General features: G+C 46.2%; 1 protein-coding gene across 3 annotated transcripts in view; it reads left to right on the top strand.

Annotated features, from left to right (window-relative positions):
* Positions 1-15,959, top strand: part of Phc2 (polyhomeotic homolog 2) — a 96,375-nt gene that overhangs the window by 68,617 nt on the left and 11,799 nt on the right. For 2 of the 3 annotated variants that reach the window (XM_048350821.1, XM_048350822.1), the window contains exon 9: positions 47-209. In XM_048350821.1, coding sequence (XP_048206778.1) covers positions 47-209 — 163 coding nt within the window. Of the gene's footprint in view, positions 1-46; positions 210-4,224; positions 4,553-15,959 lie in introns of those variants that run through there. The other variant, XM_048350823.1, reaches the window with a different exon arrangement.

The raw sequence follows: 15,959 nt of genomic DNA, 5'->3' as shown, positions 1-15,959 counted from the left end.
AAAGAGGTGATTTATGACAAGCCCAATCTCTCTGTGTCCCTTGCAGCCCCACCAGTCTGGCCCTGATGACTGGAAAGAAGCCGGAACAGGGGAGAAGAGCATACCCGAGGCTCGGCCAGGCCCATCCCCACACCAGCAAGCCATTGTTACTGCCATGTCTGGCATGCCTGTACCCAAGAGCCCCAACATCCAGCAGTCCCCAGCTCACGGTATGAAGCTATGCAGCACAGCAGGGCCCTTGGGGGAGGGGAGGAGCTGGCTCCCTTGCTATCCCCTGACACATTTCACTTTGGTGTCTAGAATGGGAGGGTAAACACAGCAAGATAGTAAGGAATCTGGGTTGCGGAAAGCAGGAGGGAAGTAAGGAAATGAGCTAAAGGAAGGGGACATGGAAGAGATAAGAGTAAAAGGGTAGAGAAAGCAGAGCTGAAAGTTCTTGAGTACTTTCCGAGGCCCACAAGCCACTGAGATAGGATATACATGCAAATGTGTGTGCCAAGTTGAGAGCAGAGGCAGTACTCAGTTGTGGTGCTTTTCTTCACTGTGAGAGGGCATTCTTGAAATTGGAAATATTGAAAGAAAAGTTCCATATCTCAAAAATAAGGAGAATTCCTCAGAGGAGCCAGAAGGGGACTCAGAACTAGCCCAGCTCACAGAAAGCATCTCTGAGAGAACTATGCTCAATTCTGGGGTTCCCATCTGCCTGTGAGTTACAAGTGGACTTCTCCATGGCTTACGTTTGTGGAGACTGCTGGACCACTCCACCCTGGTGGGAGAGTCACAGCAGTATCTCCGCTCTCCGCAGTGATCCATTTGCTTCCCTTCCCTTCCATGCCAGTCTGCACAGCAATCTTGGCTCAAATCTAAGTGACATTCTGAGCCACAGGCCACCAGCAGTGCAGGAAGGCAGTTTCCATCATGATAGAAGTATATGCTGCCACTGGGGGTGGGCAAGGAAAGAGAAAAGGAATTTGGAAATTGAAAGAGAAATGAGACAAGGTAGAGCAATGTCCTGCTGTTCTATAAGGGATGGATGGGGAATGGACTGAGGCAAAGGAGACTAGACAAACTTAAAGATAGAAAGAAAGTCATCCATTTGTCTTTGTACTCTTGCAGTGATAAAGGCTCACCATTTTGAAAAGCAGCTTAAGGGCTGGGGTGTCAGAAGGTACTTGCCTGGCGTGTATGGGGCCCTGGGTTCAATCCCTAGCACTGCAAGAGAGGAAAAAAAGAAAAGCAGACCATTTCATGTGAAATTGGTCATCAGAAAGTTGCTCTGCTAATTAAGCAAAACCTTCTAATATTCTAGAATTTGGCCACCATTGGTCATGATTCTGTCTTGTGAAATGTAACAGAGTCTGCCTCGTAAATACTCTGTAGACAGTTGTCATGTCTCTAGCATCTCTTTCCCATAACAGGAGAAAGACAGATAGACAGACACAGACACAACAGACAGCCACCTTCTATGCTAAAGAAAGGCCTTTCTTCATTGTGGAGGGAGCTGGCATAACAAAAGCCACATTCCCATCATTTTGACCAGGCTTGTCTATACACATTCTACCTTTTCACTAATTCTCCTATGGTGTGACCCTTCAAATTAATCACCTTAATTCAAAATATAAAAAGCTATTAATGTTTATAAGGCAGGAGTGTTTCCTAGATCCATAGGAAGTAGAAAGGAGGAACTGAAAATTTGTTGAACACTATTATGTGTGGAGCACTACTCTATATCCTTACGCATGATCTCGATAGGTAAGTATTATTCCCATCATCCGTAGAGGGAACAAAAGCCTGGGGAAGCTCCAGGTCACACAGTTATGAAAGGGCAGAGTCCTGGCTTCGCTCTGGCCCCTATTGTAACCACTTCTGTTCCCATACCTCAACACACTTCTGTACTTATCACCCCACATAATTCTTCTAGCCCATGGGAATGGTGCTCTGGGTTCCCAGAGTACTGTGTCAACTTAATTCCAAAGTACTAGGTTTAGTTTTGATGTGGGAATTTCTTTTTACATGAACTGCTACCTTGTTCAGTCTTCTCATTCTCAAACTTGTACAATTTATATGTTAATCAAAATACAATTGCTTATATCTGCTAGATGTTATCTTATGAATTTAGACCCTAGTTCCAGCCTAAGAAGAAATGGTAAATAGCTAACATTCATCAAACTCTGTCAGGCTTTACGTGTATTTCTCCAGTTACTCCTGACAATAACCATCTAAGGTAGGAACTTTGAATACCCACTTTAAAGATGAGCGTATAAGGCACAGAGACAATAAGAAGTGAGACAGGAATCTCTTATGTCTGTTATCTACCTCTTATATCTGTTACTCATTATACTAACTCCTCTGCTCAACGTGGACACTCCCTCACTTACACAGTATATTTTCCTCAACATCCTTTGTTCAAATGTTGTTTTCCAACCACACCTGAGTGAACTGTCATACGCCTTCTATTTCCTATCTTGCCCAGAAAGCCATCAAAATCTTCCTGCAATTTAGTCAAGGTGGTCAACATAGAGCAAACACCCTGCTCCTGAGGTCCTATCTCTTGAGAGAAGTCACTTTGCAGTGGAAATAATTGCTAGGCACTGGAGACGTAACTGGCCATGTGTTCTGTATATATGTTTTGAATGCCAACTCTATGCAAAGCACCCTGGGGCAGGAGCTAATTATAGAGAGAAATAAGGTCTGTACCTACCTTCAAGGAGATTACAGTCTCCCGAGAAAGATGAAAACCATGCAGGAAACTATAAGAAAAGCTACAATGTGATGAATGCCATAGGTGGATCTTTGGTAGTGCTTTACAAAAGGAAATGTCACTGTCAAGTGGAGATTACTGGAATAGATTTCTAGGAGGAAGCAGCACAAAGCCCCAGGGCTACATCCATCAACTTGCCAGTGTTTCTCATCTTACAAGATAATGATGATTTCAGTGATCAGGGCAGTCCTGTTACAGGATAGATGAAAATGCTACAAGAGTCAAATTTTGATGTTCAAAGTGAAGTTCATTCATGTACACTCTGTGGCTACTTTCATACCCTAGTGTTTGGGGCAGATATCATGTGACTGGTAAGATCTAAGGTAGTTTCCGATCCCTTAGAGAAAAAGTTCACTAGCTGCTGTTCTTGAGTCTGACAGTGAAGGCTAGGTAGGAGCTGGCGGTGCATAGCTGGGGACCCAGCATTACAAACAGGGCAGTAGAAGCCAAGTGCATAGCTGCAAGTGCAGGCAGGTTGGGGAGTGGAGAGAACGCCAGGATTCTATCCCTGTTAGCTTATTTTAAAACAGATCGTAAGTGTAAGAAATGCAGAGGCAGAGAGGGTAGGGGATGTGAATATTAACAAAAAGGAGATTTGAAAACATGGGAAATACCAAAGAGGGAGGGGAGAGGAAAGAGAACGTAAACGTTCAGGAAATAGCAAATAAAGGTAAGACTTAGAAACACAAAGGGTTGAAGGTGGTCCCGAGAAACAGAGAGGAAACTAGAGAATGAATGCCAAAACAAGCGAGAATGAGTGCGGAGAAAAGCAAGGAATGGGGAGATGCTGGAGAGAGAGGTCATGGGGGAGGCGGGAATAGGGGTTCCCAGTGGTCTGCAAATCGGCTCCTGGGGGAGAGAACTGCGCCACATCCCGTGGACCCCACGCCTCCCAGCGTGTTCCTTGCTAGAACAACTCAGGTTAAACCGGTGTGTTTGGGGGGAAAAAAACAAAACAAAACCCAACCTTTATTGGGCTCCCACTGGGCGCCAGGCACTGCTGGCAATTTGTAGGTCAGTTAACCCTCCCATTAAAACTAACGGGTGGGGATTACGCCCTTTATGGAGGTAGGATAGGACGGGTCCCTCCGGTCATTACTTCACCTCTGAGCCTCTGTTCCCAGTGGGGAGGATAATGACCCCTTGGAGGGCTGCTGTGGGCAGTGCCGAGAGGGTGCCCTGACACACACTAACCCTCAATTACTGGGGGTCGTCATTACGAGGCGAGGCGAGCCCCGGAGGCCCCAGCTAGCGAGGCGCCGAGGCCAGCGTCACCGGAGCCCGCCGGCGGAGATGGTGCGGGCCAGGCCGACCGCGCTCGCCCGGGGAGTCGGCGCCCCGCGCCCCCGCCGCGCCTTCCGGAGGCCGCGGGGCGGGGCCCCGGCGCACAAAGGAAGCGCGCGGCCCGCGTCCGCCGCCCGCTCCGCCCCGCCGCCGGCCCGGCCCCGCCCTCGCCCCGCCCCGGCGGAGGCGGCCCGGGAGCCGTCCCGGACGCGCCGCATTGTCTCCGCGGCGCTGCAGCCCTTGAGCGCCTGCCGCGCGCGCAGCCCGGCCGCCGCCCGCGCCCCCGCCCGGCCTCGCGCCCCCGCCCGGGCCAGCGCCCCCGTCGCCCTTTGTCGAGGCCGGCCAGGCCGCTGCGGTCGGATGCGCCGCGGCAGCCCCGGGCCCCGGCTCGGAGGCTCCCGGCCGAGAGGAGGCGGCCCGCCCGGGCCCGGGACCCCTTGCGAGGCGGCGCCGGGCCGAGGGGCTGCGTAGGCCCCGCCCGGCCAGGCCCAGCCGGGCCCTGGACAGGTCAGTGCCGGGGCGGGGGAGGGGTGCTCTCCGGAGGGCCGGGGCCGCGCAGGAAGCCGGGCGCCGCCCTCCAGGCCGCGCGCGGCGGCCTAGTCGGCTGCCAGGCGGTGCCAGCCGCGGCGCTCGCCCTCTGGGCGCCGGGGAGGTGCCCGGGAGCCGCCGCCATCTCCCGAGAGCCGCCGCGCCTCCGTGCGCCCTCGTCCCCTCACGCCCCCGCCCCGCGCGGCGCGGCGCCGTAAGGCCGCCCGTGAGCGCGGCCTCCGGACCGGCGGCCCCCGAGACGGCACCGCCGGCATCCGCCGCGCTTCCCGCGGAGCAGACGTTCCCTGTGCCCTCGCTAGAGTTTTGTTCTTGATCTAGTTCAGCCTTTGGAGACTTTTATTGGCTGGAAGGAGACAAGCCGTTCTGGGCTCGTCCCCTACCGTTTTTAGAAGAGCGTTTTCCCTTCTTGCCAAATGTGGGTATGCTGCATTTATTGGTTCTTTAAGTCGGACTCCACAGCGTGAGAGATCATTGCCCTAGGCCTGAATTCCAACTGGTGGGGAAGCCACAGTCTGAATTCCCAAGCCCCTGCCTCCCACCCACGTTGTGGGATGCTGCTTCGTGCCACTGAGACCCTCCCTCCACCCTACCCCCACCCTTGCTGGCTGGACAGATTTTTACTAACGTACTTTCAGTTCTGATCCACACTCCTTACCACTGCAAACTACAAAGTTTACCTGATTGTGCCATCTACAGAGCATCTTTTCTTTTTCCTCCTTAACAAATCAATGACAGCTTTCTCCCTCTGATTTTTCCCATCCTTGATCCTTAATCCCCTCCATTAGCATATTGGGCTCAGCGGATTCCTTGTGAAATAAACTACCAACCTAAATCCACCATATGTCCCAAAGTTTTCTAGGACAACTTCAACTTAAGTGATTCTGGCCCACTGTCTTTAAAAGCCCAAGTGTCTCAATTTGGGGTTAAAAAAAATAATTTCACTTTCACTGGACCAGACCCCCGCTGTCCTGGCCTTTTCCAGCCCTTTGACCTGGGAGCATACTGAGTAATCCAATTATCATTCACCTGGGATTTTCCTTCCCCTCCTGAGTCAACCCAAATGTTGGAACTGCCAGGATTTCTAGGTCAGCATGAGCCCTTAGAGGCCAAGGAAGCAAAGAAATTCCTTCTCTTTTCTGTATTTCTGCACCCTCTGCTCCTGCCTCATCTCTCTTCCCCTGCACAGGACAGTAGACCTGTGTGGCTGTGCTTGACGATTAGGATTTAGGTTTGGATTACAGGAGATGTTGAGCTTCATTCACTATTCTGACTCTAGAATTTGTCTACGTTGGACATGGGGCCTGAACTCAGGGCCTGGAGGCCTGTCCTAGAGCTGTTTTTTGCTCAAGGCTAGTAGTGCTCTGCAACTTTGAGCCATAGTGCCACTTCTGGTTTTCAGGTGGTTAATTGAAGATAAAGAATCTCATGGACTTTCCTGCCTGGCTGGCTTTGAACTGTGATCCTCAGCTCTTAGCCTCCTGACTAACTAGGATTACCAGCATGAGCCACCAGTGCTTGGCTTAGAATTTTTGTCTTGAATGTTAATATACTGGCCCAGCAAAGCAAGAGTGTTTCATTCAGTTAGATGTAGCAAACTTTCGTTACCTACTGTTTTAGGTAAAGCACTGTCCTAAGCCCAGTGGAGAATTTCATACAAGCAGTAGTAGTAGTGGGTGTGGGTGTGGGGAGGTGTATACATGCACGGCATGCGTGCTGGTCCTGGGGCTTGAACCCTGGGTCTGGGTGTGAGCTTTTTGCTCAGGCTAGTGACCTACCATTTGAGCCACAGCTCCTTTTCTGACTTTTTTGGTAGTTAATTGGAGATAAGGGGGTCTCACGGGCGAAATTTTCTGCCCTGGCTGGCTTTGAACCAGGATCCTGAGATCTCAGCCCTCTGAGTAGGATTACAGGCGTGAACCACTGGCACCTGGCCATAAAAGTAATTTTAACAGATATCCTCCAACATCTGAATTGTTTGGGAATATTCACATGTGAGTCAGCTTATAAACCCTGTTAATATCTGCACCTAAATTTCAGCCCTCTGCAAGGTGGGACAAGGGGGAGCTTGATCCACAGAGGGTCTGGTAGATAAGGAGTGGTGCTCTTTTGGCATCTGCCCTTTCCAGGCACTATCACATGAGATCTGCTTCTGCCCCACCAAAGTCTGTTTCTAGGCTTGTCTTTACTTCCTGAGAAGAAAACTGCAACCTTCTTCCTTCTGCTGCAGTAAGAGTCCTTTGGTCATTGCCTCTGCATTCTCTGTATTCTTTGGAGGCACAACAGAAGGAGTTGCTCTGTTCTTCAGCCTGTCTTTGGCTTTCTAGTCTATGCTGACTGACCCTGAGGTTCCTTTTCCTGCTAGCCAGACCCCTTCCCCCAGCCCTGACCCTGTGCCTGTTAACTTGCCTTGGCTTAGTCCAGAATCCACTCTTTTTTCAGACCACATCCTTTTTCCTGGCTTACTCATTTCCTGTTTCAGACCCTTTAGTCCTGATCTTTCAAGAGGGAGGAGAATAAATGAAGAGTCAATTGGTAGCTCTTATAAGACTGTTCTTGTCTCTAGTATTACATATTCTTACAAAGGTAGTATTTTCAAGGAAACATACACACAAAGGAAAAATAATTACTGTCTCCAAATTAGGAATTTCTGTGTGCTCAAGAATTCCTTTTATCGCTGTATTTCTCTGTTTGAAGGTACAAAGAGGAAGTCTTAACTGCCTTATAATCTTCCTCTAGGTCTCTGTGCTCCCTTGGGTTCCTGTGCTCCTGTGGGCCTCATGCTAGATATTCAGTACCCATTTGTCCAATAAAGCTCACCTAACTCCCATGAGTCCTTTTCTTCCAGCTATCATGGATTAATAAACTAAAACGAAATGAATGTTAAAATCCAGGGAATAAGATGGTGGTTCCAGTTCTGGTCCTACTGCTTTAGTATGAAATCACCAAGGGCCCTTTTCCTGCCTCAAGTGGGTGCAAGTTACATTAAAGTTCTCCCCACTGTCCAGTATTTAAACTCCAGACATGTCATACTCACTAAAATATATATATACATACATATATATATATATATATATAGTGAAGGTATGCCTACAGGAGGTGAGAGCAGGAATGTAAGAATAAGTGATTTTCCTAAGTGATGATTCCTGCTTTCATTTCCTTGGCTTTGTGCCATTTTGAAGTTGAAATGAAAATGGTTTTTCCATGGTTAGGAAGCTCTTGTGTACTGTGTCTGAGCCGTCTGTCTGTCCCTCCCCATCTCTCCATTGGGCCCCTTTCCTATGCAAAAGCAAAGTGAGGACTGCTGTTACTTAGTCAACTCTGTGAGGCTATGTATCAGTGGCCCTCTCTTTGGAACTTAGACTCAAAGCTGGACTACCTTCAAGGTAGAAGTCTGAACATGGTTAGATTTATGTTTGAAATGTTTGTGTGGCACAGTTAATACTATACCACGAATCACCATTTGAATATGTTTTCTGTATTTTTAATGTGCTCTTTAAGATAACTTTATAAATCAAATAGGTGTAGGCTTCATATTAAGCACTGGCATTTAAATTTTTTCATTTTGAATTACTAGCTACATCAAAACACTGATTTGATATTTGTAAAGATAATTCAGAGGCAGTCATCCTTCATTCTGCTTTGCATCATGGATATTTGGGAAATCGTTAGGAAAATAACAATCATTTGCCTATGCCAGACAGTGCCCTTAGAAATCTGGAATTTTTTCCCTTTTAGTAATGAAAGTAGGGTGTAACTGACATGCTCAAGAAATGAGCTGTTTTATAATTAACCAAGAGCTATGAAGGTAGTGGCTTAGCAGGAAACATGGCACATTGCAATAATAAAGTCTAACTGTGGGATTCATTGTAAGGCTATCTAGGCCAACATAGTATTAGTTACTCTTCCCCTTCCAAGCTATTTATAGATAGTAGAAAAAGACGTGCTTCTCTATCTTTTCAATTTCTAAGTAGTATTTAATTCAGCTTGGCACCAAAGAAAAGAACATTCTTTCTACATCTGCTAAAGAAATGACTGCAGTAATCACAGATTGCCAGTGTTCTGAGATGAATCCAGATGTTGAGGAGAGTCGCAGTTTGATATTTTTACATCAAGTCAAGCAAATGTCTGTTTCCAGGATGGTTTATTAGCAGTGAAGTTTATTGTCATTTCTGTTAGGAAGAGTTGACTGTTAGATGCCATGCCGTCACTAAGTCCTCTGAAGTAAATTAAGAGAACCAGGCTGATGCCTTACATTTGGAACTATTGGCAAGAAAATGAAATTTCATGACCACTAAGTTATTTTTAAAGCTCCTGCTGCATGGCTATTATATCTTAAATACTGTGTAATTATTTCTAGTTACTGATATCTTTAGTATATTTGAAGACATCCAGATGTGGCCCAAAGCAACACAGCTATATTAAGGCATTGGAAACAACTGAAGCAAGTCACACTTTCAGTTAAAATAAAATAGAGTTGGGAAGCATCATGGCTCAAGTGTTCGAATGCCTGCCTAACCTACACCCCAGTACCACCAAAAAGAAAAAAAAAATGCTTAAAGTATTGGGTTATAGCTCAATGACAGACCACTAGCCTAGCATATAGAACAGCCTTGTCAAAACAGTTACTTAAAAAAAAAAAAAGTCAAATCTACTTTTCCAGGCCTTCTGTAATCTGTGTTAATTTGTCCGTTGACTGGTAGCAAATGGGGTGACTGAAAGCTTAGACAATGATCACATGAAGAAAGGGGTAACAAAACAGTCAGAGGATTGGTTTGCAAGGTGAGTATCATCTGGGTCAGACAGCTGAGACTTGGTGCCCTTCCTCCCTCTCTACACCCCTCACTCACCCCCAGCACCATTTACCTAATACATAGTGGTGATCCTATGGTTGGTAATAAGAAAAAAATGGGGCTAGGAATATGGCCTAGTGGTAAAGTGCTTGCCTCATATACATGAAGCCCTGGGTTCGATTCTTCAGAACCACACTACAATACTGAAAAGCCAAAACAAAAAAACCATCAAGAAAAAAACAGGTCGTTCTTCCTTGTTATCAGCCTAAAAATAATTAGGACAGTTACTAAACATTTCTGGATTTCTTTTTGTAAACTGTCAGAAATTCATATTCATCTTCCGTGAATTTATCTTTAGCCTTGTAAACTGATTTCATTTTGCATGCTAAATCACCAGCTGATAGTACAAGTTCCATAAACTTACTCTTTCCTTGGTACCAAGTAGTTCCTCTTTTTATTTGTCTTAAAGTCACCTCATTCTTTCTTGTTTCTGGGGTTCTTCTGCCCTGTCTACTTGGTGACACCAAGACCCTTTATGAAAGCTTTGCATAGAAAGGTAATCTAGTGTTTATCTTGTCCTTTGGGTCAATACCTGTGGCTGAAGCACAGAAGCATTTCTGTTGTCTTGCAGACTTTGTCAGAGTCCTGAAACCTGATCTCAAGATGACACCTTGAGTAGACCAAAATCTTGAGCCAATGCTTCCATTTGGGCTCTGGCTGGAAAAGGCCAGCCTCAGTGAGAGTGAGGTGAGGGCTGCTTCCACTTTGTTGTGCTCCATGATCTTATGTAATCATTTCACTACAGCCAGTATAGGTAAGGAGATTGAGGCCCAGAGTAACTTACTACCATGACAAGCTGAGATTTAAGCCTAGGGTTTTTCTGATCCCATGTAGCACTGCCTCAAGTATTCAGGACCAGCATTTCATATAGATAAACTAATACTAACTGTAACCTTGCCGGACCCCTTGTTCTTATGGGTAGAGAAACTGAAACTGAGCAGGTACTAAGTGATTGAAGCCCACAGGTCATCGTGGATGGAGCCAGAATATGACCCAAATCTGACTTCTGCAGCCCATGTTCTTCCCACATTGCAGTTCTTTGCAGTTCCTGAGATTGGTATCTCTGAAGAGCTTCTCCCCTGTTGCTGTTAGAAATCAGCATCTGCCAGAGCACTGTGATGTGAAACTACCTGGGAGCCCTGGGCTTGGCATTAGATACTGGCATCTATTGCCAGTGCTAAGCAGAACTCTGGTGAGGCCTTGAGATCCTGTATCCAGGGCTAGCTGTCATTCCTGGTACACTGACCTGTTTAAAGTCACCCTGTGGTCCTGCAGAGGACCTTCATCACATTTTGGGTACTCAGCCTGTAGGCCAGAAGCAGTTGCCTTGTGTGGAAAGCCTACATGAAGCAGCACAGGGGAAGGCAGCTGGCTGTTCACTCCATTGATTTCTTCCCTCGACTGGAGGTGGCAGCTTGGAAAGTCATTCAACTGTTTATAATTCAGCTTATGTACAGTTGAGCTGGGGATTGTGGGTGAGTCAGTAGGGCCCTCTTTGCCTATGTCCTATGAGACAGCATGAAAGCTGTATGGTAATAGCTGCCAGCAAGGGAGGAGCCAGCCTCCCCAAGAGGCACCTTAGCCAGAAGTACTCAGCCCTGATGCCTAAGACTGCAGAAGCATGCTTGTTCTCCAGCCCTGCTAATGCAGACTTGACATAGTCGTCTACAGTGACACTAAGGGCACCTAGCTCAATGGCTCTCTGGATCTGCCAACAAGGAAGGTGGGTGTAGATCCAGGGCCTCACCTCATGCTTGGAAAGCTTACCACTGTGCTGGGCAGAATGCCTCCAGGGATCAACCTGTGACTTTTCTTCCTTTCTCTCTGGAGAGGTTCTTCAGAGCAGCTGCTGCTGTTGGCAGTGCTGAGGGAGGTGCTCCAAGGCTAATTGTGGTGCCTGTGTCCTCCCGGCAAAGAAGCCTTACAAGTCTAACAGCTCTGTCCTTAGCAGAATTGAAAAGGATGTAACATTTGGCACTGATTCTTGGGTTCCTTCTGGTCCTCACAGGACCCCAGGGTTGAGAGAGACCTGCAAATTTCCAACCACTAGGAATTCCTTTGGTGTATATTTCAGAAGATACTATCTTCCAAATTGCATTCAGTGTCTCCTTCATTCTAAAGTGCAACCTTATAGCATGTACAGTTCACATGAGAGATGCAAGTGTAGAGCATAAGTTTAGTCTTTAAAAATTGGTGGGGAAAGAAACCTGGCATGTTTGGCCCTATTGAAGGCACATGTGCTATTTCTTTTTAGGTGTCTTGAAATACTGAACCTAGGTTGTAGGTTCTGATTAGCTATTCTCATGAATGCTTTTCTTCCTGGCCCAGGAATCCTATTTGGAAATCGGTCCTCTAAGTCATAGTCCTTCCCAACCTGAAAGCCCTAGACTACCATGGCTTCCCCTTGTCCCAGGGTGTAGTTTCCCCTTTCTCCCAGCTTTTTCCAGGTACCCTCATGCAGTTCCATGACCAGTCAAAGCTCAGCCCTCCCTCACTGCTCCACTTGGGCTGCCTGCCCAGGGAAATCTAAAGCCCAGGAGGGTTCTTTTCCTGACTGCCTTTGTGACCTGGGATGAAGCCCAAGTTGCTTTTCCCCTCACCCCCCCACCCCCCCCCCAAAAAAATGAGCTTAGAGTTGGGCCCTTCTGACTACAATCCTGGGCAGTCTAGACCCCATCATGCCTACTCCCACCCTTTTGTGGTACTTACCAAGAATTGGTTCACTTCTAGGTGTGAATGACTACATGCTACACTTGCATTTTTTTAAAAAAGATTGTTATCCAAATGACTAACTGATAGACTCTGAGGTCTGTTATGGCTTCTATACTGCTCCCTTATCCCATGTACTTTTCCTGCCCAATCCTGGGAACGGGAAGGATATCAGTAAATTGGTACTTTAGAAATATTGAGAGCCCCACTTTCAGATATGACTAAAGAGTTTGTAAAGGGTGATACCTAGATACTTGCCTTCCACTCACTGTCCTGCAGGACAGCCAACTGCTAGGACCAGGTACACTTTAAACTGGCTATCATCTCCTGGATGTCAGGCATCACTTAGCAGTCCTACTCAGAGTCTGTGGAACAGGTTTTTTAGGACCCCTGTTGTCCCTGCTTTGGCCACCCTGTCCCTCACTTGGCCTGCAAGTTGAGACACAGCCAACCTCAGTGCCAGGAGCCTGGTGAGTCTTCTTTCTTAGGTGGCTTTGTTAATCAGAAAAGAAAAATCCATCTTATCATCATGTTCCTTTTTTTTTTTTTTTTTAAACTAGCTCTGTCTTGCAGGCAATCAAGAATAGTTAGATGTCTTAAATGAAAACACTCCCTTCTCACATCTAGAGAAAATGGAAGTTGGCCATTGACCTGGGGTGGAAGTAGAAACATGGCATGTTGTTTGTGTCATTTGTTTACTCCACAGTCAAAGCAAACAGCACTAGACATCTGAGTTGCCCCTGGCAAATACAGTAAGTACTAAGCCACATTCCCCATTAACGGATGGTATGTGTCCTATCTGGGCTTGTAAAGAACATCAGAATTGGTTCCACAGTGGTCAGATTTTGCATATAGCTGGACCAGCTTGACCTATATCTTCTACTGGCTGGGGCTCTCAGACTCTGTGGAAGCCTACCAAGGGTCCTGATGGCAGGCCACTTTTCTAGGCATCTCCCTGCTTCAGCCTTTAGAGTTTATTCTGCTGCGCCAAGTTCTTGGATCTGACATACATAACTCCAGATACTGTATCTGGGGCTACCCTCCAGCCTTCAGGGTCAGATTTTGTGCTGTATTACCCCTCTGCTGAGGAAACCTTTACTCAGGAAGAAGTGGACCAAAGAATACTTATTATTTTAGTTAGGTCCTCAGAATTGCCACTCCTGTAGAAAGACACAAACCAAGCCTCTTTCAAATCATCCATTATAGCTTCAGAAAGCAATTCACAAATCTCTGTGCCAAGTTCTTGTTTTGATGCTTGAGAAACCTGAACTCTATGTTAATGGTGGAGGCTTACATCTGTGGGTTCTTTGTATTCTGATTTAACCAAGTATCTGTCATATCTTAGACACCAAGTCAGCCCCTAGAGGCATAAAGGTGACTGAGTATATTACAGCCGTCTGCTCTGCTTAGCAGAGGTAACCAGCTCCAAGGCAGATAGTTTCACAGATGGGAGCATAGAGAAGACCATGGAGTGGTACTTCTTTTTTTATCCTGCAGGCTGTTTCTGCCCGAACCTATGAATAAAGGCCAGAATTGGGGAGCAACCTAAAGGTTGAACATGTGTTTGGTGAACACTCCCTAGCAGGTGTACTGTTTTGTTCTGACCCAAATACCCGACCCTTTGTGGTCAGCTGCAGTTAAAGGCAAGTTAATGTGGCTTACCTTCCTCTTCTGTCCCTCCAGCTAAGCATGTTCTCCCCCCACTGTTCAGGTACCCAACTGTGAGAGGCATTTGAGACCTGTGGGAATCCCCCCTGCACTCCCAGTCTGGAGAGAATGGTCTAGAGAATTAAGTAAGGAATGGAATTCCAGACAGAGTATTTCTTTGTCTCTTTTCTCTGGCCTCGGGGCCTGCAGGGCAAGTTTCTGCAGGTTTCACTGTTTAAGCTGCTTTCCCCCAAGCTGGCAGAAAAGCAGTCTGGGAGACTGGGAGAGCAGATAAAATTAATCTCAATGTGCTGAGCTTGGCAGGGGGTGAGACTTTAGTTATTCCAGAAATAGCCCAGACTCCTTTGTTAATAAAGCAGATGATGAGCTCTTGGCCCTTAAGACAACTGTAAAGCAAAACAACCACCAACCTTTATTTCAGAGCAGCTTCCCTCTACCCATTGGATTCCTCCTGTAATCTGCCCCAGGATTATAATGGACTGAAGCTTCTAATGTTGGGAGGAAAAGGTTTATTAGTTTGTCCTCTGTCTTAAATTCCTTTTTTTTAAAAACTCAGATTCCAAAAGGTCTCTGCTTCCCAGAGGTAAACACTGAGTTGGTAGTAGCCTTACAACTGGTACCGACATATTGAAAGAATCCAATCTCAAGACACAGGCTCCTTGTCTTACAAGGTGCATTAACAGGCACAGGAGAGATGAGGAGAAGCATGGGGTATGAGAGGCCTAAAGGCCCCCAGAGGGGACAGGATCATCAGGAAGTGCTTGGTGATGAGTGCCCGTGAAAGGCAAGGGTGATCCTAGAATTCAGAGGAGAATGGATTAATTCCATTTTAGTTCTGTTAATACTAGAGGCATTATACACCAAACCAGGGGAATTACTTTCCTCTACCTGTGTGACTCTTTAAAGCAAACACCTGGAGATTGGCATACACTTGTTACCCATGTACTAGAGAGGTGTAGTCACTAAAAGTGAGACTAGGCAATTTAGCAACACCCTTCCTTAAGATAAGTAAATACTAAAACAAAATGAGCCAAGTGCCAGTGACTCAACTGAAATCCTGATTACTCAGAAGGCAACCAAGTTCTGAGACTGTTTTCCAGTTAGCCACCAAAAAGCTGGAAGTGGAGTTATGGCTCATTTGGTACAGCACTGTCTTTGAGAGAAAAAAACTAAGGGACAATGCCTAGACCCTGAGTAGAAGCCCCAGCCAGTACTGGCACACACACACACACACGCGCGTGCGCGCGCACACACACACACACACACACACGCCAACTAGATCTCTAGATGATTAGTAATGACTGGATACCTGACAGAATATAGTCAAAGAAGGTGTAGGATGACTGAACTCTCGCAGTTCTCCACAAGTAGTTGAAAGGGTAGAAGTGGCCCCATTCCTGACCCCTGGAGCATTGCTTGGGCATTTCCAGGAGGTTAGCACTGCCTGCCCTGCTGCTCATAGCACCACAGAAAGGTAGGTGTTTAAATCCTCATTTTGCAGCCTGGTGAAATAGAGATCAAGACATGCCATAATTCTCTCTGATAGAAAGCAGTCTCTAATTCAGGTTAAAGTCTGCATTTTGGCACCAGTCTCTGTGGTCCTAAGAAACAGAACCAGGATGAATGGGATGAAATTAACAGGAAGACAGATTTAGTTCATTATAAGGAATGATTGTATTATTTGAGGTAACAACAAAGTACTTTGTTGGTAGTGAGTTCCCACATTACTAGAAGCATTCAAATGCTAGAAAATCACTCTAGAGAACGTTCAGTGGTAAGAGTGAAGTGGACTGTAGAAGTATGCATTTGCTTCTATGCATATTTAAAATAGAAAAAGGCAGAGGAAAATATCACATAAATTAGGCTTATATGTTTACAACTTAAAAAGAGAAAAAGGTGGTTTTACTGACAACCCTTCTGGCTATTCATATATTAGACTTTTCTCAGTCCTCTAAATTCCTTTACTGTTGAGCAAGATTCATTCCAAAAGGGGGATTTTTTTTGTACAGAAAACTCAAAGCTATTCAAACTTTTTTCAAATGAATATATAGATATTTAAGGGAAATTTTCTAACTGCTGATGTACTTTTGTGTCAAGATATTTTCACAAATCATCTTTATCCATACCTGAAGAGTAAT

The sequence above is a fragment of the Perognathus longimembris genome, chromosome 7, assembly GCF_023159225.1.
Source record: "Perognathus longimembris pacificus isolate PPM17 chromosome 7, ASM2315922v1, whole genome shotgun sequence".
NCBI classification, from domain to species: Eukaryota; Metazoa; Chordata; class Mammalia; order Rodentia; family Heteromyidae; genus Perognathus; species Perognathus longimembris.
Note: the sequence above shows the minus strand (reverse complement) of the source record. Positions and strands in the feature narration are given on the sequence as shown.